A 24,259-nucleotide genomic window follows, 5' to 3' on the forward strand; every position below is an offset into this window, starting at 1 on the left:
AGTCATTTTAATGCAGTAGTAGGACAGATTGAGATTAGGTGAAAAATGAAAACTGTGCCTATTTCCCAAGAGAAAATGCAAAGAAGTGTATGCATCAATTGTTTCAGGACTACCAAATCACAGTCCAGTTCAGAGGCTGGGATGGGGAAGGCGGGTGGATACTACCTGAAGCTCAAGGACGAAGGAACAGTAACAGAAGGTTGTGGGACAATGGAAAGAGAGAAGGAGGAAACCCCAGTTACCCCCTCACAATTAGCATGTGACCAGCCAGAAATGTACCGGAGAGATCCAGAGTCCTAGTGAAACCTAGGATGAAAGGGGTGGGGGGCAGAAAGGCAAAAGGAGGCAAGCACCTTAGGTTTGGGTCACAGTTCTTGGAAGTGGCCCAGAGCTGCCAGACTAGAACCCTGGCTTCAGTCCTGGTCCACTAACAATACCTCCTCCAACAATGTGCCTCATCCCAGGGTACTTCAGATTGCCATCTACAAACAACGAAAGTCAGGCACGAGAAGGTAATTTGTAATTTCAGTGTCTGCTTTGCAGGTAGATGAAATCCCGAGGGGTAAGGGTTGTTTTTTGTTTTGGAAGTACTTTAACAAAAGCAAACTATTTACTATCAATATTAGCTGACATCTTTTTTAAGTGCCTGTCCAAAAACACCTTCTTAAACCCTGGCTCTACCTTCTAGCAGCTTCTAAGTCAGATGTCAATACAGAAAATTAACATGTTGAGAAGGGTGATGTGCTCTAACACACAGGGTAAAACTGCTTGCGAGGCAGGTGAAGAAGCAGATAAGACAGGAAAATGTATCCCCTACTTTTGTGTTGAGTCTTATAATTATAGAACTTTAGAGCTGGAAGGTCCATCCATGAAGAATTCCAAGAGATTCCAGGAGGCCCCTAGAATGGCAGGAAGAATCAGAACCATAAAGCCTGGGGAAAGGCTACAAGACTTCGGGAAAGAGACGAGGGAAGGACTAGTCTCTCCTGCACTTCAGGTCCAGCAATGATTATTCACGAAATATGTCCTGGCAGGCCCCGCTGCCATACCAGTGCCATTCTTATACCCAGGCAGGGTGCCATCCTACCCCCAACAGGGAAGCAGCATCAGGAGGTGGGCTGCTTTGGGGTGTGAGGGGATAGGAGGACAGGGGCTGGGAGAGGGGGCCACAGACCCGTTTCCTACCACAGGAGACAAGCCAGGCCCACTCCTACTGCCAAGCACACCAGGGCCCCACAGAGGATGTCCGACTCAGAGGAACCTGTGACAGAGACAAACAGACTGGGGGGGGGGAGAATGGCTGGGCCACTAGGGAAAGAGAATGGGAACTTGTGGTCTACAGGGGGAACCCAGAGCTGGCATAAGGGAGACCAAGACAAACGACTCTCTTACCCTTGAACAGCAGGGCTGCCAAGGCCTGTGGAGCCTCTATTTATCTGGTATTGAGACTGAGCTGGGCTGAGAGGCCAGAAGAAAACAATGGGCCTGTTTTCCTGAGCTCTTCCTGTGACCCAGAAGGCCCACACAAAGAGGAAGAGGGAGGCAAAGGCAGTGTGGTAGCAGTGGGGTACCAAGGCACAGCCTAGGGGAAGGGGCCTTCCACCTCTCAGAAGCTCATCAGCAGCCACAAAGCCACACCCAAAACCCCAATAGTCTAAGTGCTAAAGCAGTGAAAGCTATGCTTAATGTAGTTTTATGTAGTTAAAATGTAGTTTTAAACCCCACCCTCCTTAGTCCCACAACCTAGCAGATTACTAACCATAAACCCCTTCTACAAGAGATATTCTGAAGCCACCACCAGGAGGAGGGGCTAAGGGCTTGTGAGAAGAGGGGCAGAGACAGGGTTGCTCCAACAGTTCAAGTCCCACAGGGCACAGGCCTTACTCTGTACTGGCAGAGATAGGAAGTCCAGGGAGTATTCTGGTGGGTGGGGGACACTTAGACATCCTTCAATTAGCTATGAGTAGCTACAGGATATGTGTGCGTGTGTGTACATGATAAAAAAAATACAGGAGGGTGCGTGAGAAAGAAAGTATGTGTGTGTAAGAGGGAAAAAATGGGAGTGGATGTGTGGACTGGGGGTAGGGAAGTGGCAGGAAAAGTTTCATTATGTCACTCTTCCTTCCTACCCAAGCAGAGAAACCAGACACAGAACCAAAGACCCAACGGGTCCAGAGGCCCGCCTTTCTCAACAGGGCGTGGTCCTCCAAGGCCTGAGTCAGTGTCCGCCTACCCCTAAGGCAACCAGGGGAAGTGTGTCGATCGCCCCCGTTTCCACCCCACTGGGCTCGGTGTGGAAAGCAGGCCCAAAGCCAGAGCATGAAACAGCTGAGATACTCCTGTGGTGAGACAGGACACAAGGGAGGAGGGAATCATCAGAGCACCTCCTCACTGAGCCAACAAACTGGAAGAGAGAGCGAAAGGAAGATTAAAACCCTCATCAATCCCCCATTGCCCGTCCTGTCCAATAATAAACTGGATTGTAACAGAAACCTGCGGAACACTCCTCCCACTTTCATCACCCTGTAAAACCGACTCTCCGCTGAGCTCCGGGCTAACCCTGCCTCTCACACTGTGGACCTGAATCGAATCCCTTTATTCTGGTTCCACAATGTGAAGTACCAGTCCTTTGTTTGTCTATTGACTGCGATGCCTGTCCGAAGTGTGTTCATGGGAATGGAGTGCAGGAGGGGAGGAAATCGAGTGGGCTCCGGAAGCAGCAGTTTTTAAGTCGCCCCTCCCCAGTCTCTACGCCAGGACACACATGTGAACATGAACACACACTCTTGCAGATACATGCAGAGGCAAAATCAAGTTCAGACATGAGACATACGTGAACAGGAATACCATTCTAATTAGAAACCAGTCAGAGCAGAGGGGGCACTGCCCCAGCAAGGAGGGTGGGAGCAGTTCCCCCCACGCCTCCACGCCCAGGGTCAGGGGCCCGGGGCTGGCAGTGCTGTACCCAGACCAGAGGCCTTAAGGGCTGCAGATGCCCACAGGCAGCACGCGGGGAGCTGACACGTGGAGGGAGCTAGAGGAGAGAGATTTCTGGAGAGTGCAAAGGAGAGAGAGTCAGGCAGAGGGGGAGGGAGGGCAAGAGAAGAGGGACCAGAATTCCAGCAGCCTCGGCTGGTTCTAAAATGGCCGCAGGCAAAGCAGGAGACAGATGGTCTCTTCCTGATGCTGAGATGGAGAAGTGGGGAAAGGGAAAAGGAAAAAATAAATATCACCACAGTCAGAAATTTAAAAATAAACCAAAAAGCCTAAAAGATAAACAGCTTGGTTCTGAAGGTCCGCCTGCCTCCAGAGCCTTCTAAGGGAAAATCAGGAACCGCAGGCCTAGCAGAGCGACCCGCCTCTCGGGTCGAGGACCGCTGGAGGCCACTCTGGCTGCCCCTGCCCAGAGCTGGGAGACCCTGCACCGTCTTGTAGGCAGTAGAGGTAGTACCTTCTCTTCTCCTCTCCAATACTCACTTCCCAAGCCTCAGCTTTTTAAGGTTTTTACTTTTAAAACATTATAAGCTATCAGAGCAATCTGATCTTTCCGCAGCCAGCAGAATCAGCTGTATCACCTCATGGTTGCTGCCACTGCTGCCATCACCCAGTTGCCCAGCACCTGACAATCTATCTACAAGGCGCCTTCACAGTCATTATGTCGTTTGCACTTCACACCAGTAGTGTAGGGAGGCCAGGTGGAAATTATTACTCCATCTCACAGATGAGAAAGCCAAGGCTCTGAGAAGTTAAATGTATTCAGTACGTCAAGGTGAAGCTAGAACTCAAGCCTGTTTAGTCTGATGGCAAATCCGAGGAGGCTTCCCACAATCCATCCCTGGCTTTGTCCACTAGATTCCACGTGCGTCCATGGGCCAAAGAGGTTCTTCCACAGGCTCATATCTGACTGACTTAAAGCTGATTATCCTATGGACAGTTTACCTGGAGCTTTGCCAGCTCCCATCTTGGGGTCATTTTCTTTCTTGCTAGGTTGGGGATGAGCCCAAGGGACAAGAGCACTCCACTCCACTGAGTTTCTTTCAGTTCTTCTCCTGTGCCATGCCCGTTCTCACTTCCAGGTCTTGGCACATGCTGTTTCCTCTTCCAAACACACCATTCCCCTCTTTCCCTGAGTGTCCCACGCGCATCCTTCCAGGCCTCAACATAGACATTACCTCCTTCAGGAAGTTTCCCTGACTATCTGCTCTCACAGTCCTCTCTACTCCCCTTCTCATGGCAGTTTTTGATTGATTAACTGTCTCCTCAGCTAGACTAAGTTCTTGTGGCCAGGGCCACATTCAATACCTGCCGGCTGAATGTATACATACAGACATAAGAAACCTGGTATTATCTAGGAAAACCTTTCCCTCTCCTTAATACAATGGTTTCTAACACTGGTTTTGGGTTTACTTTCATTTTTTCAAAATAATCCACAAATATTCACTTTGAAGTACGTTTAGTAACGTACTAAAGCAGTTACTAAAAGTGAATCCTTTTTGTTGTGGAAGTGTGCACCTAAAACCTGTACAATTTTGCTAACCAGTGACACCCAATAAATTCAATAAAAATGAATGAATGAATGAATAAATAAAATGAAATAAAAGTGAATCTTCTTTTTTGCCATGTGAATCATAATATAAATCCATATATAAAGCCCTAATTTATACACTTGGTAAATATGTATCATTTGAAAGTGGACTTTCTTAAAGCAGGGAATTCTTATATAGTTGGCAAAACCCAAATGGGAACATTAATAAGGACCCGAAGACTGTAAGGAAGCAACCTGGCAACATAAGATAAAGCGAAGGCTTCCTGGAGGAGAAAGGAGCTAATTATTCTGGAAATGAGAAAGCAGTGGGCAGAGGCTGGGTTCGGTGAGAAGGACAGAAGGTGACCCTGCCTCTGAGGACAACTTATAGGAAGGGTCAAAATTTTAAGAGGATAATTCAAGGACAGATTTTTTTCCCTGTTTTTAGCAGAAAGCAAGGCAGGAGAGCAGTAAAATGGAATGATAGGGAATGATTAGTGTTTATACTTTAAGAATCAGAAGGCCTAGACAGTGGTTCTAATTCTTTCGTGTAATTTAGGTGAATCAGCAAATTACTTAAACTCTCAGAGTTTCTTTTCCTGATCTACCCAATCCCATCTCACAAGAATTCATGGATGTAAAACAGTTTGAAATCCATCAGGTGCTACAAATTTGCATAGTCATTATGAACAGACTACCTCCCACAGAGCAAGGAAAAACTGTGTCAAACCTAAATGCCCACCAGTGATGAGTGGATAGAGATACGGTACATCCACAGTGAAATGCTGCTCGGCCATAAAAAGGATAAAATACTGCCATTTACAACAACACGGGCAGATCTTGAGGTTAAGCTAAAGGAAACAAAGAGAAGAAGACAAAAACTACGTTTTCACTCATATGTGGAATATAAGACAAAAAGGAAACAAACTCAGAGATATAGACATCAGATTTTGGTGGTATTCGGGGAAAGGGTAGTTGGGAGGAGGGCAAAATGGATAAAGGGTCAAATATACGTTGCCAGCTGGAAACTAGACTTTTGGTGGTGAGCATGCTATAGTGTATACAAATATCAAATCATAATGTCATATACCACCTGAAACTTATATAATGTTATTAGCCAATGTTACCCCAATTAAAAAAAAAGACATTCACATGTTTAAAAAAAACAGGAGGGATTTACTAATAAGCCCAGTGGTGTCACTGGAATTTAGAGTGAAGAAGTGGCAGCTCAGGAGAAAAGAAACAAAATGCGAAAGTAGAATTGAGAGGAGGGTGGGTGAAAGAGAAGAGAAAGAAAAAGAGCTATGGCTTGGAAGTAGGGCTGAAAGGGGTAGGGAGGAGTGGAGTCCCTGGGAAGCAACACTAGGGCGAGCAAGAAAAGGCAGAGTATGGAAGCAAGAAGAGGCAGGCAGGGAAGAGGGGAAGACATCAAGCTCATTCAGGCTGGCAGGCACCAAGTTCACGGAGGAGGACAACAATAATCAGGGGCTGGATAATAATAAGGCTCCTTATTGCTGGTTTTTAATTGTAGCACAAACAAGTCATTATACCTCATTGCCAACCTCCTCCTGTGCAAATCAGGTGTCCAGAAATCCAAGGCAAGAGACTGGGGAAGCTTTACAATGAAGGAAACTTGTGACATGTGTTACTCCTGCATTGCTTCTAATTTCAGACAGGAGACCAACCAGCCACCATGAGAGAACTTAGAAGAGAATGCTATGAAAGACAAGACTGTGAGAACAGAACATGGAAGGAAGGGTAGAGAGCACAAAGATGTGTCATTTTGCAGAAAAGCAGGTAAAGAATGGGGCTAGCAGGGAGGGGGAGGGAGAGTTGTCAGAATCACAAACTTAGAAAGGAAGATCAGGGTTAGTCTCCAAAGGGTAGAGACCAAATATTCTCTGGCCCCACCAAGGAACAACTCAGAATATATTATAGCCCAAGAATGTGGGTGAGACAGGAGGAACTTCCTGACCGGAAGGATGGAGTAAATATGCTCAGTCAACTTTTCACCAGGTCCATCTCTCCTTTCTCTAAGAAACCCTCCCTGCCTGCATTCACATCAACTCTAGGACCCAGTACACCAGTTCAAATAGCCAGTGTCTGCTGGATACCAGGACTGTGGCAATGAACAACATAGAAATGGTCCCTTCCTTCATGGAGTTTACAGGAAGCAGACATTAAGGACATGATGACACAATTACACAATCCAACTATGATAGACTATGAAGAAACAAATACAGAGCACTAGAAAGATTAAAGGGAGGTCAACATGGGAGAGGGGAACCAGAAAGGCCTGCTGGGGAAGTGATATTTAAGCTGAGACCAAAAGGACAACAGTTAAGCAAGCAAAGGTCAGAAAGTAGGGAAGGCCCAAATTTCTGAGACAGGAAAGAATCCTAAATCTCCAGGCAAGGCCTTGAGAGGAGCCCAGAGGCCCTGGCCACTGAGCCAAGAATCTGTGCCTTTTGTCTTTTGACAAAGCAAATGTCCTCTCACATCAGAACACATCAGAGCCCTGGGTGCTGTGGCTCAGTGGATTGAGCTCGGGCAGTGAGCCAGGGGGTCGCCGGGTACGATTCTCAGGTCAGGGCACACAACTGGATTGGGGCCGGTCCCCAGTGGGGGGCACATGGAGGGCAGCCATGCATTGATATTTCTCTCCCTCTTTTCCTCTCTTTCTCCCTCCCTTCCCCTCTTTTTAAAAATAAATAAGATCTTTGGGGGGAAGAAAAAAAAGAACACATCAGAATGTTCCCAAGGGTGAGGCACAGGCTTTTCCCCTGAGGCTCCATGCTTCCTTTGGGTGGGTCCAGAGAGCCTTTACACAAAAGAGTAAGGGTGAGCAGGGCCAGAGTGACTGCCTAGCTATTGCTGGAATTCCTGACTCAGGGGACAGGACAAACAGGAGTTTCAAGTTCAGGTATTAGATTTTGAAATTGCTCTTTCTTCCAGCAAAGCTGGAAGACTTTCAGATGTTGGAAAACTCTAGAGCAGAGAAAGGGAAGACAGACTCATGAAATTCTATGAGCCCCACACCTAGGGGCTCAGTGACTCACCCACCCACAGCCATTAAGATAGAACTCAATAGACTGGGTGGTTTTCTCTTTCCCAAACAAAACACAGGAGGAGAGAAATATTAACAGAACCCCAGGAGACACCCTTTCTGGGCACTTTCTTTCATAAAAGAAATCAGGCAGCTACCACCTATCTAATAAGCAATTACCAGACCCACACTTTTATTTAACCCTCGCAACAGCCCTGTTAGGTGGGTCCTGTCCTCACTTGACAAATGATGAAAATGAGGCACAGGGGTAGGAAGGACCTTATCAGAGGTCACACATTAAATGAGAGAACTGGGATTTGAATTAAAGCTTGTCTCCAAGGGCTATGCTTTTGGGGGTGAGTGATGATGGGGAAGGTCCTATCCTTCTGGCCCCTCCCTACCTTTAAAACTCAAGTAAAAAGTCTCTTTCTTCCCACATCAATCCTCACCTGGTCTGACTCCTCTCCACTGGGCACTGGGAGACTCGAAACAGTTTCTAGAGTGCACATATTCTAAAGTTCGTATTTCAAACAGTCCTTCAGAGCTTTTTTCTGAAACTTCCCCTTTTTTAAAAAACTGATTTTTAATGAGAGAGGAAAGGGGAAGAGAGAGAGAAGAGAACAAAAGAGAAGCAAAGCAAAGCAAAGCACTGATTTGTTGTTCTACTTATTTATGCATTCATTGGTTGATTCTTAGATGTGCCCAGACTGGACATCAAACCTGAAACCTTGGTGTATCAGGATAATACTCCAACCAACTGAGCTACCCAGCCAGGGCCAGAACCTTCCCTTTTTCTTGTGTCCTTCCCAGATGCCCTGTCTCACACCCCAAGTTTATCACCACAATGAGATCTTTACACAGTATGTGCTGCTGTATCCCAGACCAGCTCAGAGACAGCATCCTCATTTATCCAACCCTGACCAGCCTTCTCCCCAATATCATTTTTTTCAGCTCCTCCTCTGTCAGCTTCATACCCCATAAGTGCACCTTCCTTACATATACTACATGGCAAATCACACATCTGATATTCAGATGTTTAAGTCAGTGTTGTGACTAGTGTCCCACATAGTAGGCACTCCAAGATTTTCAGGAAAGGAGGGAGGAAAGAAGACAGGAGTGGACTCCTGGGTCTAGAAAAACCTTAGGGATCATCTGGTCCAGTAGTTCTGAAAGGAAATCTGCATGGGACAACACCTGGGACAACACAAACACCAGGGCCCCACCCTGAATGACTGAATCACCTCCAGGGGCAAGGCCTGGGTACATATGTAGGTTAAAACGCTACCCAGGTGATTCCAATTGAGCCTGTGATGAAAAGCCATTGTTCTCATCCTTCCCTTTTGCAAGTGAGGAAACCAAGTCCTGGAGAAATGACACTCATCCTGTAAACTAGAGATGGGACTGAAACTAGAACCAGGTCTCCCAGGTCCCAGTGCCACACTCACTCCATGTATCACATTGCCTAAGCTCCAACAGCCCCTCCAGTCAGAAGGCCTCCAGCTGGGAGCTCTCTGAAGACTGTCAATTTCCCCTAGTCTGAGGAAGGGAGGGGACCAGGAGAGGGGATCCGGAAAGTAGCAGGGCACTCATTATTCCGCGCATACCTCATCTGTACAGAATGCACCTTGGACCCCAGGCTGACCAAATACATGGGAGCCCTTTGTTTCTGGTGGGGACTGTGCAATACAGCAGAGTGGAAGTCAGACCTAACTGGCTCTGAGACCCTGATCTACTGCTGGCACCTTAAAAATGTAAGATGAATAGTTTCACTTATAAGTGGAATCTAATGAACAAAATAAACTAATGAACAAAATAGAGGCATGGACATATAGAACAGACCTGACAGCTATCAGAAGGGAGGGGGCCTGGGGAACTGAATAAAAGAAGGTAAAGGAATTAAGCAAAAATATATATATACACAAGTAACACATAGCCCTGGCTGGTGTGGCTCAGTTGCCCAGAGCATCATTCCATACATCGAAAGGTCTCAGGTTTGATTTCTGATCAGGGCACAGGCCTAGGTTGCAGGTTTGGTCCCCAGTCAGGGTGCATACGAGAGGCAACTGATTGACATTTCTCTCTCACATCAATGTTTCTCTCCCTCCCTTTCCCTCTCTCTAAAATCAATAGCATGTCCTCAGGCAAGGATTAAAAAAAAAACACGCAGAAATAGGCAACACTGTGGTGACAGCCAGAGGGAAGAGGGGGTGGGGAGGAAGACAGAGGTGGGCAAAGTGCGGGGGAATGGGACAGAAAGAGACTTTGTGTGGGGCAATGAGTACATGATGCAGTATGCAGATGATGTTTTATTGAATTGTACACTTAAAACCTGTATGGTTTTGTGAACCAAAGTCAACCAATAAATTCTATAAATGAATGAATGTAAGATGGCCCGTGGATACTCTGTTTTAAACACAGGCACTTAAATCACTTTTTACTTTTATTAGTACTGGTGATAATCACACACAGACAGTGCATAATGCCATACTGTAGGATAACACCTAAGGAACACGGTGTTTCTAGGAGCAAGGAAGAGGAACATTCATTCAAACTTTGAACGCCAGAGTGGTAAAACAGGCTCTGTCCAAGGAATACAGTCAATCCCAATTCACACACATAACCACTACCCCGTAAGTGCACCTTCCTTACATATACTAAACTACATGGCAAATCACACATCTAATATTCAGATGTTTAAGTCAGTGTTGTGAACAGAGTGTCCCACATAGCAGGCACTCAAAGGTGTTTAGGTTCAACCTAAGAGAAAAGTAGGCTTTAGTTTGCAGTGAGAGGGACTGTGGTGTGAAGGGCCATGCAGTACTGGGCAGACCCTGCAGAAGAGAACGCTAAATATGTGTAGCCTCCTTTGTGGTGCATAGAAGACAGGGACAAACACTACGAGTCCTTCAACTGTCCCTCAGTCCTTGGGATCCAACACAAGAAGTGGTGATCTAGGGACAGAGCCCTGATCAGGGGGCCCTAGGTTGCCACCGCCTTCCTACCGGCTCAAGGCCACTGTGGCCTGGAGTTTGACCTGTAAGATATGCCTCTCTACAACATGGGGCTCTCCTGCCTTCCTGGGTTGGTGCATGACTTGAGACCCAAGTCTGTCTCTCCTTCCTTTTTCCCTCTTTCCTCATGAAGGTCAATGAAACAACTGAAAATGGTGTGGACAAAGGAAAATGAGAAGGCCAGGCAGGCCAATGAATTGGTCTAAGAAATCTAACAGAAGAAAGAAGTAAACATTCAACAGGAACATAATGAAGAAACAGAATTCAAAAGAAAGGAGAGGCTTAGGAACCTCCAGGAAAACTTTAAACGTTCCAACATCCGAATCATAGGTGTGCCAGAAGGAGAAGAGGAAGAGCAAGAAACTGAAAACTTATCTGAACAAATAATGAAGGAGAACTTCCCCAATCTGGCAAAGGAAATAGACTTCCAGGAAGTCCAGGAAGTTCAGAGAGTCCCAAAGAAGCTGGACCCAAGGAAGCACACACCAAGGCACATCATAATTACATTAGCCAAGATTAAAGAGGAGAATCTTAAAAGCAGCAAGAGAAAAGGAGATAGTTACCTACAAAGAGGTTCCCATCAGACTGTCAGCTGATTTCTCAAAAGAAACCTTGCGGGTAAGAAGGGGCTGGAAAGAAGTATTCAAAATCATGAAAGGCAAGGACCTACATCCAAAATTACTCTATCCAGCACAGCTATCATTTAGAATGGAAGGGCACATAAAGTTCTTCTCAGATAAGGTCAGGTTAAAGGAGCTCATCATCACCAAACCCTTGTACTAGGAAATGTTCAAGGGACTTATATAAGAAAAAGAAGATGATCAAAACTATGAACAGTAAAATGACAACAAACTCACAGCTATCCACAACCCAACCTAAAAACAAAAACTAAGCAAACAACTAGAACAGGAACAGAATCAGAGAAATGGAGATCACATGGAGGGTTATCAGTGGGGAAGGAGAGGGAGGAGAATGTGGGAAAAGGTACAGGGAACAAGAAGCACAAATGGTAGGTAGAAAATAGACAGGGGGAGGTTAAGAATAGTATGGGAAATAGAGAAGCCAAAGAACTTATATGTATGATCCATGGGCATGAACCAAGGGGCGGGGGAGGGGGGGCGGGTGCTGGTGGGAAGGGCTGCAGGGTGGAGAGGAATAAACAGTGGAAAATGGGACAATTGTATAGCATAATCAATAATATATATATATATATATTTTTTAAATATATATAGGCTATTGTGAGTGGCTTCTTTTTTTTATTTTTTTAATTTATTTTTAGGGAGGGAAGGGAGGGGAAGAGAGAGAGAGAGAGAGAGAGAGACAGAGACAGAGACAGAGACAGAGACAGAGACATCAATGTGCGGTTGCTGGGGGTTATGGCCTGCAACCCAGGAATGTACCCTGGCTGGGAATCGAACCTGGGACACTTTGGTTCCCAGCCCGCGCTCAATCCACTGAGCTACACCAGCCAGGGCCAAAATATATATATTTTTAAAAAAATCTAACTCAATTCTAGGTCATGCTTTGGGTCTAGACACTACAGAGGGATATGGAGCCTGATCCAGCTCTAAAATGTGCAGGCTTGAAGGTCAGAAGGGAACATCAAGGGGGCCTAAAAGGCTACCTACCCATGGTTTCCCCAAAACATCTTTAGCAGTTAACCACCTCCTTCCACACGTAAGAATTTAGGCCTTTCCCATGACCCATCATTCCACAGGAGAGAAGCATCCAAGCTCACACTGCTTGATATTAAAAACCTATTCTGCCTTTACTTGATGTTACCTACAGGTGAGCTTTTGCAACCTAGAATGGTTCCCAACAATACATGAATATGTGTTTATTTAATAAAGCTTCCAGCCAGAGATGTACCACTGGCTACCCCTTGGAAAGGTAGAACATAGGAAGGACAGAGACTCGACCAGCACCTAGGTAGTCATCGAATGGTGATTCTCTTCTACTACCAAGGAGAAGTCCTGCTAACACGTATAGCCCTCATATACAAGTGCAGAAATGCTACTACATTTTTTGTTATCTTCATCTCCTAAATGACCCTCTTTCCAACTTCCTCTAATACCTACCCACCAGACTGCCAGGATGAGAAGAGCTGACAATAAGCAAGATGATGAATGTAGCACAATAGAACCAGAAAGCAAGTCACAGATGGGAGATGGCAAAGGAGCTGAACAAGGAAGACAAACCCTTAACTTCTTCCCACTGCTTAATCCTCCTGTGATTCCATGCAGCCATTTCATTTAAAATCCCTCTCAGAGGCCAATCACCTTGCAATGGAACCAGGAAGGGTAGGGAGTATTCTGGGTTGGCTGATGACACATGGACTTCCGAGACAGGTCACATCGCCTGACTCAAAAAATATTAAGCACCTGTCATGTCAGGCCCTCTGCTCAACTCTGCACACACAAAAGGGAGGAGATGTGGAATGGTGGTTGCCAAGGGCTGGAGGAGGGGAGAATGGAGAGGCTGTAAGGAGTACTGTGAGTCTGATGAAAAGTGCTGCAGGTGGATGGTGGTGACAGCTGTACAACAATGTGAGTGTATGTAATGTCACTGATTGTACACTTAAAAATGGTTAAAATGGTAAATATTATGTTGTGTATATTTAACCATAATAAAAGATACTTCTTTTTTTTTAAGGAGGGTGAGACAACCTTTTCCTCCCCCTTCTGAAGAAGAGGCCGTCTTCTGAATCATTCAACAACTCTCTCTCCTTCGGTGTAAACCCGAATTCTTTTGCATGTCTTTCCTTTCCTGTCATCAAAGTGCTCTGCCAGGCAGCCCAACAACCAGAAATCTCTCTCAGTTCTGGACACAGGCCCCAGCATGTGCCCACCAATGCCAATCCTCCAGCAGTCCCCAACCGCTCAGGCTAAAGTCATGTACTCCCTCTTCTCAGAAAATCCCCATGTATATGAATAAAACCTGCCTTCTACTGAAACACAGATCTAGAGCACATGCTCTTGGAAGGCCAAAACTACTTCTCATGCAGGCTGTCTCCAATCCATGAAACAAGCCTTATTCCAAGTCTCCAAATGCCACAGAAACAATATGGATGGTATGGCGTACCTAAGCCCACAAAGCCTGTTTGCCACAGGTCACACATTTACAATGAACGGAGGAGCAAACAATGTTACTCAAAGCACACAGTCTAGACGGGGGGTGTCCAACCTGTGGCCCAACACAAAAACGTAATTTACTTAAAAACATTATGAGATTATTTTATGATTATGTGTCACAATGTATTTAATGCATGGCCCAAGACAACTCCTCTTCTTCCAGCAGAGATATCAAAAGGTTGGATATCCCTGGATGTCGGTTACACACCATCCTTCCCTCAATGAGGACCTGTACCTGTATCGTGATCCCTGGGAACAGGCCACCAGCAGCACAGGGGTAACCAGCTCAGGTTTTGGAGTCTGAGTCTGAACCTGGGCTCTGCCACTTACTGGCTGTACAACCTTAGGCAAGTTATTTAACTCCCAAGTTCTATAAGCCTTGATTTCTTCATCTTGAAAGTGAGGATAATGTCATCTAACTCAAAGTTATTGTGAGAGATAATGAGATTACATAAGGAGAGAGCCTACTGCTACTAAGTGTTCTTATTACCCCCACTCCAATCCCAAAACCCCTTCTAAAATGAATACACATTAACATGCAAATGACTTGTATCAGGGCAATCTTTGTTCTGAACTGAAGGAAAAGAAGGGCTTACTACAGGCCTAAAGAGATAAAGAAACTAACAAACTTCTGAGCCACATGGGGCCTGTCCCCTCAACACCACAGACTAAAGGTAGTATCCATGCTGTAAAATGACCTTGTTATGGTTACAGGGAATTTCTCCAGCTTCTCCAAACCTCAGCTAGACAAAGATCAAGAGCCCATCAAGTTCTGCTCTCCTAATTAGTTAGGAGATAGCAAGAAGTGAATGGACAGCTTCATCAACTTGTCCCCACCAGCAGCTCCACTCCCAGCCACTCAGCCACCCCCAAAGCTGTTCTTCTCCCAGGAATCCATGAGGCAGTTTGTCTTCTACCCTCCAGTTATTCTCCTGAAATCTGAGTGATGACACTAACTCATGAGAGCTCTGTCTTTGAGGTGACCATCACAGGATGAAGGACCAGAGAAAAGAGATAAAGGTGCTGGCCCTCTCACTGTGAGCACACACCTGTCTCTGCCTCATGCTGCGTAGGCTGTGCTGTGCCCCTGTCCGACTATTCTCTTGAAGACTCTTTCCTGAGCCACTGACAATGAACAACCGAGTACTACATGCTTCAGCCACTTTCTTAAAAATGTGCCTTCAAAGAAAGAGTAGGTGGGTGGTAAAGAGAACAGGAAAATCTTTCTTACAGTCTGGCATAGAACAGGCCCATTTTACCTCTTTAGGTGTGTTGACAGACAAATAAAAGCTGTTATATGAGATATATGCCATGCACAAAAGTAATTTAAAGCCTACATTCCTTTCCCCACCCAGAAAGCAATAAAAGATGACTTAGGAACTTCCTTCTGACTTTGTGGAAGAAATCTGTCCAGTCCTTCACCTGACTTTTCCCTTGTCTATAATAAGCTCACATGAGGCATTATTGGAAATTCGGGTGAAAAAAAAAAACAAAAACAAACCCAAACCACCATTTTTAATGTGCTATCCAGACACTGCAGGGTGGTTAACATCCCTGACCCCCAAATACTAAATGATATTAGTGCTTCCAAGACACAGTGATCATTAAACCTCCCTCCCCAACATTTCCAAACACCCTCTGAAGGCAGTGCCACCCGAATTGAGAAACACTGGGTAAGTACCTATATTGTCTTCTGCTGCACAGTGCCTGGCATACAAATGGCATGCTTCGGTGCTGGTGGAGTGAATCTAGTAGGAAAGGACAAGTCACAGGAATATTTAGGTCCACATCTCTTTCCAAGCCAGTAACTACTGAACCCCTACTATGTGCTCGGCATTTTTGGAGACACTGTGAGGGATCGATGGAAAACACAGATCTTTGTTCCTTTATGTAAAGAGGTGATAGGAAAAACAAGACCACAAAATATTGTTTGATATGAGGCAATATATAACCAAATGCTAAACTGTAAGGTCTGTGAGATGGTGGAGAAGAACATGAACAGTGAGGGCTGGCATAGCCAGGAAGGCTTTGTGGAAATAGCAGAAGCTGAGGTGACTCTTGAAGGAGGTGGAATTTTCTTCACTCAAGCAAGCCCCTACTGATCCTCAACCTGTCCCTGCAGGGTTGCTATTCAGAGAAAACTCCAAACCTGTGGTTCCAGGAGCCATGCAGCACAGCAAGCTCCTCAGATGGCATCCTCCAATGGTTCCTGGTAGGACAAGCTGTGAGGCATTTTCCATTATCCTTCAGAAGACCAATCAATGACAGGCTTTCTTTAAGGAGGCCTTCTCATCCTAAAGGGAAGGCAGGGTGCATTCCCTGCCACATGCCTGACTCAGCCACAGACTCTGAGTGGAGGGGGTTCTGGTTGTGATTGCAGAAGCTCTGCACTTCCCCTGTCACCTCCAACCCTGTAAGATTCTCCTGCACTTCCCATATGAGTCTGAGGTCTTAACTACCTCCTCTGTCAAAGGTCTTCTCACCTTCTCCCTTACCAACCATCACCGTTTTTCTTTGGCAAAGAATCCATTTCCTCCATTCATCTCTCTCCAGCCACTAAGGCTCCTCCCACAGGCTATGCCACCAAACATTCTCATAGTCTATCCCACTGTCTCCTGCGCCGCCACCTCCCTGATATTGAAGCTGCTCCTCCAAGAAAAGGCCAAGGCTGTGGCTTCCCCAACTCTGTTTCATTTCAAACATGCAAAATCAGTAAGACCCTAGCTACACTCCCCACTCACCCTTTAACTGCACATAGTGTAAGCTGAGAGTCTCATTTATTTATATACATTACCTATCTGCTGTTAGGAAGAATTCACTTCCCCCAGACTACAACAACTGGGCCTACTTATACTTACTTCTATGAGATTTACCTACCTTCCAACTTATCTACCATTCAGGTTAATGACAACTGGTGATACGCACAGTCAAAGGTAACTATGTGAGGGTATGAATGTTAATTAGCTTGACTGCAGTAACCATTTCACTGTATGTACCAAAACATCATGTTGTATACCCTAAATATATACACTTTTTATTTTTTAAAAAATCTAGCCCTGGCCGGTGTGGCTCAGTGGACTGAATGTTGGCCAATGAACCAAAAGGTCACCAGTTTGATTCCCAGTCAGGGCACATGCCTGGGTTGTGGGCCAGGTCCCCAGTTGGGGGTGCGAACAACCAATAGATGTTTCTCTCCCTCTCTTTCTCCCTCCCTTTCCCTCTCTCTAAAAATAAATAAAAATTTTTAAAAAATGTCTTAAAATCTCCCTGGCTGGTGTAGCTCAGTGGATTGAATTCAGGCCTGTGAACCAAAGGGTTGTTGGTTAGGTTCCTAGTCAGGGTACATGCCTGGGTTGCAGGCCAGGCCCCCAGTAGGGGGTGGGTGAGGGGCAACCACACACTGATGTTTCTCTCCATCTCTTTCTCTCCCCCTTGACCTATCTAAAAATAAATAAATAAAAATCTAAAAAAATTTTTTTAATGTTTTAAAATAAAAACCTAGTGATGTGCTCTTCTCCTTCTTAGGTACTATCTAGACAATGAACATATCTATCCACCCTCTGCAGAGCAGTCTGTGAGTCCACAGACACCAAACTCAGGGATTCTCCCTCCACTAAATAAAAATAAGGGTCATATGAGTCATACGCCCTTTCCATATACATATACCCTTACTCTTGGAAACAAACTTTATTTTTCCTTCCAGAGTAAGGCTCAGAAGAAATCCTTTTGGAAATTCCATGCTATCGTCAGGCCCCAAGCCCTTGGTTTTTGACCAAATGCTCTACCCTAAGAATGGCCCCAGTCCAGGGTCTCCCAATTTTGGTAGTCACCAACCTCTACTTGCGGTCTAGATTCACCTCTATCTACCCTTATTATGGCAATGCCAGCTTGGTTTTCTGATATGTGATTTATTTCTTTCTCAATCAATCAGCCAAATATTTTTGTCTTGTAAAAAGAAAAACAGTTCTTGTTATATGAGTTCACATCATACTAAAGTTTTCTGCTATAGTCTTACCATGGTTTGCAATTATATATATATGTATTATACACAATTATTTTAATAATGTCTCTCCCTGCTACTACACTGTAGGAAAACCATGGCTGTCTTGTTCATCACTGTATCCTCTGTGCCTAGTTCTAGATGCTTCCTCAGACAGAATAGGAAATACTTCCCACAGTTAGCAAGTACATCCTCAGGCTATCTGGCCACTAGACAAAATCTCCAGGAATTCCTGAGACACTATAATTCCATCCCTTTCTTCTCTCCTTCCTCTACCATTCTCTACCCCAATAAAAAACCTCAAATGCCTTTTCAATTACTCTGGAGGAGCTTCCTGTAGATGGGAGAATCCCAGACTCAAGTCAAGAACAGGCTGGTTGGAAGGGGAATGGCAGGAAGAACAGGAGCAAGGAGACAATGAAGGTGGGCTGTGCACAGGGTCCAAGTCTTCTTCCAAGTTAATGACTTTATATCTTCCTATATTCTGTAGGCATATAAGAAATGCTTTGAGAGTTGACTTACTAACCAGATTATTTTTTGTTCTAGTTCTTCAACTTAGGAAGGAAAAGACTGAGGGAGCTAGGTGTATAAAGTGGTTGCAGGGGGAAGGAAAAGACTGCACATCAGATTTCAAAATGATTGGCCACAGGATAACAGAAAGTATAATTCATGGCAATCAGGTTTAACAAGAAATTCCTTACTCCTGAGGTACTTAAATATTGAGGAAAGAATTAATAGTTCAGAAAAGGGGAGCCTGCACTTGCAAAGGTATTTCTTAAAAAAAAAAAATTATTTATTTATTTTTAGAGTGAGCGGAAGGGAAGAAGAAAAACAGGGAGAGAAACATTGATTGGTTGCATCTCGCATGTGCCCCAACTGGGGATTGAACTCACAACCCAGGCATGTGCCCTGACCAGGAATCAAACCAGCAACCTTTTGCTTTTGCTTTTTGGAACGAAGCCCAAAAAATTGAGCCACACCAGCCAGGGTGCAAAGGTCTTTCTTTCTTTCTTTTTTAAAGATTTTATTTATTTTTAGAGAGAGGGCAAGGGAGGGAGAAAAAGGGGAGAGAAACATCAATGGTGGTTGCCTGGGAACCGAACCAGCAACCCTTTGGTTTGCAGGCCTGCTCTCAACTCACTGAGCTACACCAGCCAGGGCAAGGCATGTCTTAAGTGGATGCTCCCAGAACTCTGATTCAATAGTTTAGTATAGTAATAAGCACAATATTATATACATCCTTCCTATAGTACCCAGAACCTGATTCTCAATACTGCAGACTGACAATGACTGGTGACTGATGCAGGAAAGGGTATTATTTAATTTTCTCTGGCACAACTTTGGAGACAGAATGATTAGTCAGACAAGACTCTCAGATGGCTTCTGAAGATGCTCTCCAGTCCTGGAACTGTTATGTTTCTGGGTTGAGAGGTTACCACATTCCTTACTTACAGACCTATGCTAGAGTACAAGCTTGTAAAGAGTGGTTACGCACTTTCGGCCACCTTGTCTCCAAGATGACAAGTAAGGACACTCTACACATGCAAGCTGAGTTACCCTGTCTTAGGCACACAGTCCAAAGCTGAAAGAAATGGAGGAGGCCAGGTCGGAAATCAGGATTCCATGCAGCACAGTGTTAACTGAGCCGCTGAGGCAAGTTTGTGGGGGTTAACCAGCTGGCTCTCCTGCTGATCGTCTTACTGTTATCCTAACTGTCAAAACCTCACTCTTCCTCACTAAGGGCTATGGCAATCTGTCCTGTCCCACAGCACAAAGCATGGTGGTGTCTCTCCTCTCATTCAGGGAATGGCTGAACACCTAGCTCCAGCAAAACTCTCTGCAACCTCCCTTCCATCATTTTGCCAAAGCAGCATTTCTCTTCACTCCAAATGCCATGCGCTCCCCAAATAGCACCACTCCTCATTTGCAGTTTTCTAAGAAAAAAGTCACTATTTAATGCCATTACTTCGGCTGTAGGAGGTCAGTCTTCTCGTTCTCCTGCCTGGGGCATCTGTCATCAACATTTTGACAGCTAGCACATCAGAACACAGTAGCAGTCCTGCATTGCTCAGCAGCCTAGAAATCCGTGCCCAGAACTGCCAGCTTTCCAAGTGGTGCTGGTTCCCCAGCCTCATGAAGAAACAAGAGGAAGAGACTTCTCCAAAGAACAAACACAACAACACAAAATCATTGAAAAAGAACATCTCTGTCAGCACTACTACCCAGCAACAAGTCCCTCCTGACTGTGCTCCATTGCATTATTTCAATACAACCACATTGCACATAGCTGCAGTTTCAAGGACACTGCAGTCTAAAACTTCCAGCTGGTTGGACGGTAAAGAGAAGCTGTTTGATTTATGAAGTGGGTCAACCAAAGGGAGCAATGCAAAGGAAAGAGGCCAGCCTGGGGTCTGCTCCCTCCTTGTCCCGTCCACTCCCACTGATACTTGTCCTTTGTGAGAAGCCAAGAGTTCCAAGTCAGAAGGTTCTTCTGGAATATAACCAAGCTTGGACACAGAGAAGGTTTCAAACAAGAGGCCCAAATTTTCTCTTGAATGAGCCTAACTTTACTTGAAGAGCACCGCTCAGAAGGAGGCTTCCAGAACTCTGTTTACCACCAGACAAGGTCTGATTCCAAAAACAACTCAGAAGAGAAATATTCTTAATTATGTGTATATAAAAGAGGAGCAAGAGGAAGCCTAACAAGTGTGTCATTTGTTGATGCTTTCTCTAAGCAAGCATTGTGCTAAGAGCTCTCACTTATTATAACATGCATTTATTCAACAAACACTTGAGCCCCCATTATGTGCAAAACACTGTTACAGGCACTGGGGATGCAAAAATGGCAAAATGGTCATGGAACTTTCACTGAACTTACACTTCAATCAGGGTTGATGAAAATAAATATATATGTCAGCTGGTGATAAATATTATGAAGTAAAATAAAGCAGACTAAGGGAATGCTACATAAAATTTTATATGACTATTAAGCAGGGGAGTGCTATTTTAGATACAGTTGTCCTAGAAGGCTTCTCTGATTGCCATTTGATAACAATTAACAACAATAAGGACTAGCATATATGGTCACTGTGTGCCAGAAACTGGACTAAGTACTTAGCATACGGTATTTCATTAACCCTCAGCAACCCTTAGCTCAGTACTACACTATCCTCACTTATACAGATAAGAAAACGGAGCCTTAGAAAGGGTCAGGCTCTTTGCAAAATATATAGCAAGTAAGAAAAGAAGGAGGAGCAAGGCCAAAGTTACAGTGAGAAAGCCAGGACTTGAACTCAGGAATACAACCCTATTCTGCTGTGCTGATGGTGAGGTGGAGCCTAAAAGAGGTCAAGTATGCCTGTGGTCACAAAGTGGCCTCCCCACACACGACTAAGAGATTAGTGCAATTCAATCTTCCCTAATAGCAGACTATTACTCTCATCACCAGTTGAAAATCAAGCCTTATCTTGAAACAAGAGGAGAATGACAATTTGGTCTCTTCAAGACCAGCTAATAAATGCTTTATATATTCCTCTCCCATCCCCCTCACCAGGCCCCCAACACAAGATGGTGTAAAGGGAAACATCTTTGCTGTTAATTCTCCAGGTTACCAATTTCTCACTGGAAAACAGGAATAGAATAGGAGATGACTGAGCTAGCTGCTCCACAATGTCACAGCAGCTCTCTGGGGTGGAGCAGAGGGGGCAGGAACTAAGAAAAGGTCAGGAGCAAAGCGGAAGCAGGCCCTCTCCAGCCCCATTTCAAAGAAAGCACAGCTTTCCCTCAAGCCCTGGTGTACTGGGGTGGTACCTGGGGAGTGCTGGGAAAAATGCTTTCTTAAGAAGCCTGAGGCAAGAAAGACAAGTGCTAGGTAGGGAACAGGTCTGCGGCTTCTCTGTAATAGGAGAGGAGAATAAGGCAGGAGGCAACTGAGGAAGGAGGCTAATATTGCTTCAAACAGAGAAGTCCAGAAGGGAAATACCACAACCAAGGTCAAAGTGTGTTTGCAGAATTGCTGGAAATCCCAGGCTGAGAATCCAAGCCAAACTAGCAGAGGAGGCTAAAGGGAAACAGAAGCTCAAGCAGAGTCCCACAAGGTTTAAATCAAAGGTCATGGTTTGGACGCACCCCTTTTTCATTGTGTTACAAGTCACCACAGCCACAGAACCTGCAGCCAGTTAATTAACAACCAGGGTGGGGAGGAAAGCTAGGGGTTCATCCTAGAAAGAAGCACATCAAGGGGAGCCTGAATTACCATCTTAAACTCCAACAGCTTCACTTGACAATCGAAGTTTAAACTGACCTTACCAATCTCTCTCTGAAAGCCTTTCCACGCTCTCCCCACCAGCACACACAGACACACACACAGTAATTCAATACCCAGTCTCCCTTCTCAGCAAACTTATCTTCAGCAAGTCAGGTCTCCTAGCCCAACACTGCACCAAACAATTATGACCTGAATGGCGAGAAAAACTGTGTCACCTAGAGAAACCCAATTAACAACATGACTCTGCTCTCTTCAATTCCCCTCTCCCCTCCAGTCATATCCGGGGCACCTGTGTGGCTGACCGCCTTTTCCTTATACTGGCCATGTTCCCTGGCTAACTCCAAAACCAGAAGACAATTTATATAGGGCCTCAGGAGAAGCTAACCCAGAGACGGGAAAGCCTGCTCTCCATCTAGGCCTGTTGAAAAACCGGAAGGACTCAGGACAAAGCACCACTTGGGTGGCAGTCTGGAGTGTTCACCTTGAAATCACTAAACCGCCCCTTAAGTCAGAGCTCCCTCCTGAAGAAAGCACATAAAAACTGCTGAAAGCTCCCAAATGAGGGCATGCAAGCGCCCCAAGAGGAGCAATAAATAGGTATTTCGAAGAAATTCCTGTCGCAGTAGTTTCTTTTTATCCCTTTTCTAATTAGCCCCTTTGGTGAGAGATCTCCATTACCTCCTCCACCCTCCAGCAGGTTTTCCATACCTCCTTTCTGACCACATACAGCATGTGTTTTTTGTGTGTACATACATAAACATCCTCTTCCCAGCCCATGCTCGAGTTTCTGAAGAGAATAAATGCTTTCCCTCCTCCCCCAGTGCACTTGTCTTTCCTCCCAGCCCCACACTGCTGCAGAGTTGGTAATATAATATTCAGGGACCCTGAGACCGGAAATGCCTGGTTCTGGACTGCTGCACTTGAAACACAAGAGAAGGGCTAAGGGAGAGCTGAACAGGGCGATGAGGGCAACGGAAGAAGGTGTGGGGTGAAGACGCGAGGCCGAAATTCCGATCAGGTAGAGATGTAATTCAGGGGTGGCCGAGAAGGAGAAAGGTTGATGAGGGGGGAGCTTGTCAAGACAGTTGCAAAGTCAAAATTCGAGAAAGAGAAAGGAGGGGGAGGAAAAAGAGCTAAGTAAGGGCAAGGGAGTGGGGGGAAGGGGGCACCATAATAAAGATTCTGGAGGTGATGGGCTTAAGTTTAAGGGAACTAGAGGGTGACCATCAAACATCTTGGAAAAGGGGTTCCGGAACCTTAGCCAAAGGTAGAGATGGCAGGGAAGTGTGGGGGCGGGGCACCAAGGGTGGGGACTGAACTGGCTCCCAGAATTTGCAGCAAGTGGAGAAAGGAGAGAAGAGGACGGGGGCCCAGCCGCGGTGGGCACCCGGGGAAGGGGCGGGGGTCGCCCAGGGACCCGGCCGGCTGCAGTAGGGGGCCCCGGGGAGCACTTGAGGCGTGCAGCCAACCCGCTCCCCTGCGGCGAGAACAAGAACCGGTGCGAAGCTGGGGGCGGCGCGCTCACCCGCAGGGCGGACAGGTCGATGTCGTCCAAGCTGCGGGCGGGGGCTGGGTCGCCCATGGCCTCCGCGGGGAATCGGGCCCCGGGGCCACTCACGCTCCTGCTCTGCTACTCCGCTGCCGCCGTCGCCACTTCTCCCCCATCGGGGGATCCTAGGGGCGGACACCACCGGGGAGGGGGAGGGCCGGCAGGAAGACCGACCCACGAGCTGACAGGAGCTATAGCCCGGGAGCCTGCAACCCGAGCCTCCCGACTCTCCTGCGCAGGCGCAGAGTGGCGGCGCACTGGGATGGTAGACCAGAGAACGTGACGCGAACGCGTTGGGTTCCCCCTCCCCCTAGGCACCGACACCTGCGCGCAGGCGCAGGAGAGATAAAGAAAGGAGCGCGTGAGGACTAAGCGACCGCGCGAGCCTGGCTTGTAAGAAGTGGGCGTCGGCCGGAGGAGGCCGTGGAGCGCGCCCACCAGCTGTTGCGCGTGCGCACAGGCGTTTCCTTCTCTTTCCCTATTTTATTCTCTTTCTCACCCCCATTTCTTCTTAGCTCTCCTTTGACGCCTTTCCTTCCCTTTATCTCCTCTTTCGTGTGCCCAGCTGCCAATCAAACCACCCACCTCTCTATTTGCAGAAGAAGGAGGAACCCAACCCCCTCTATTACTAGGGGGGTTGTTATGGTAACTCCCCACGCGAGGGTTGGGTGGCCTCTAGATAGGATGGGCTATCCACCCACCTAATTGCCATGGCAACAGTGGAGCCGCT

The 24,259-nt window shown here is 46.1% G+C and overlaps 1 protein-coding gene across 14 annotated transcripts in view; it reads right to left on the bottom strand.

Annotated features, from left to right (window-relative positions):
* Positions 1-23,782, bottom strand: part of MINK1 (misshapen like kinase 1) — a 64,421-nt gene extending 40,639 nt beyond the window's left edge. For 8 of the 14 annotated variants that reach the window (XM_045824359.1, XM_045824366.1, XM_045824362.1 and 5 more), the window contains exon 1: positions 23,506-23,782. In XM_045824359.1, the coding sequence (XP_045680315.1) occupies positions 23,506-23,562 (57 nt within the window). In that variant the 5' untranslated portion in view covers positions 23,563-23,782. The remainder of the gene's footprint in view (positions 1-23,505) is intronic. The other 6 variants (XM_045824367.1, XM_045824369.1, XM_045824368.1 and 3 more) reach the window with 1 other exon arrangement.
* Between the last annotated feature and the right edge of the window lie 477 nt (positions 23,783-24,259).

Source organism: Phyllostomus hastatus, unplaced genomic scaffold (genome assembly GCF_019186645.2).
Source record: "Phyllostomus hastatus isolate PE091 unplaced genomic scaffold, TTU_PhHast_1.1 phas_scaffold_55, whole genome shotgun sequence".
Lineage (NCBI taxonomy): Eukaryota > Metazoa > Chordata > Mammalia > Chiroptera > Phyllostomidae > Phyllostomus > Phyllostomus hastatus.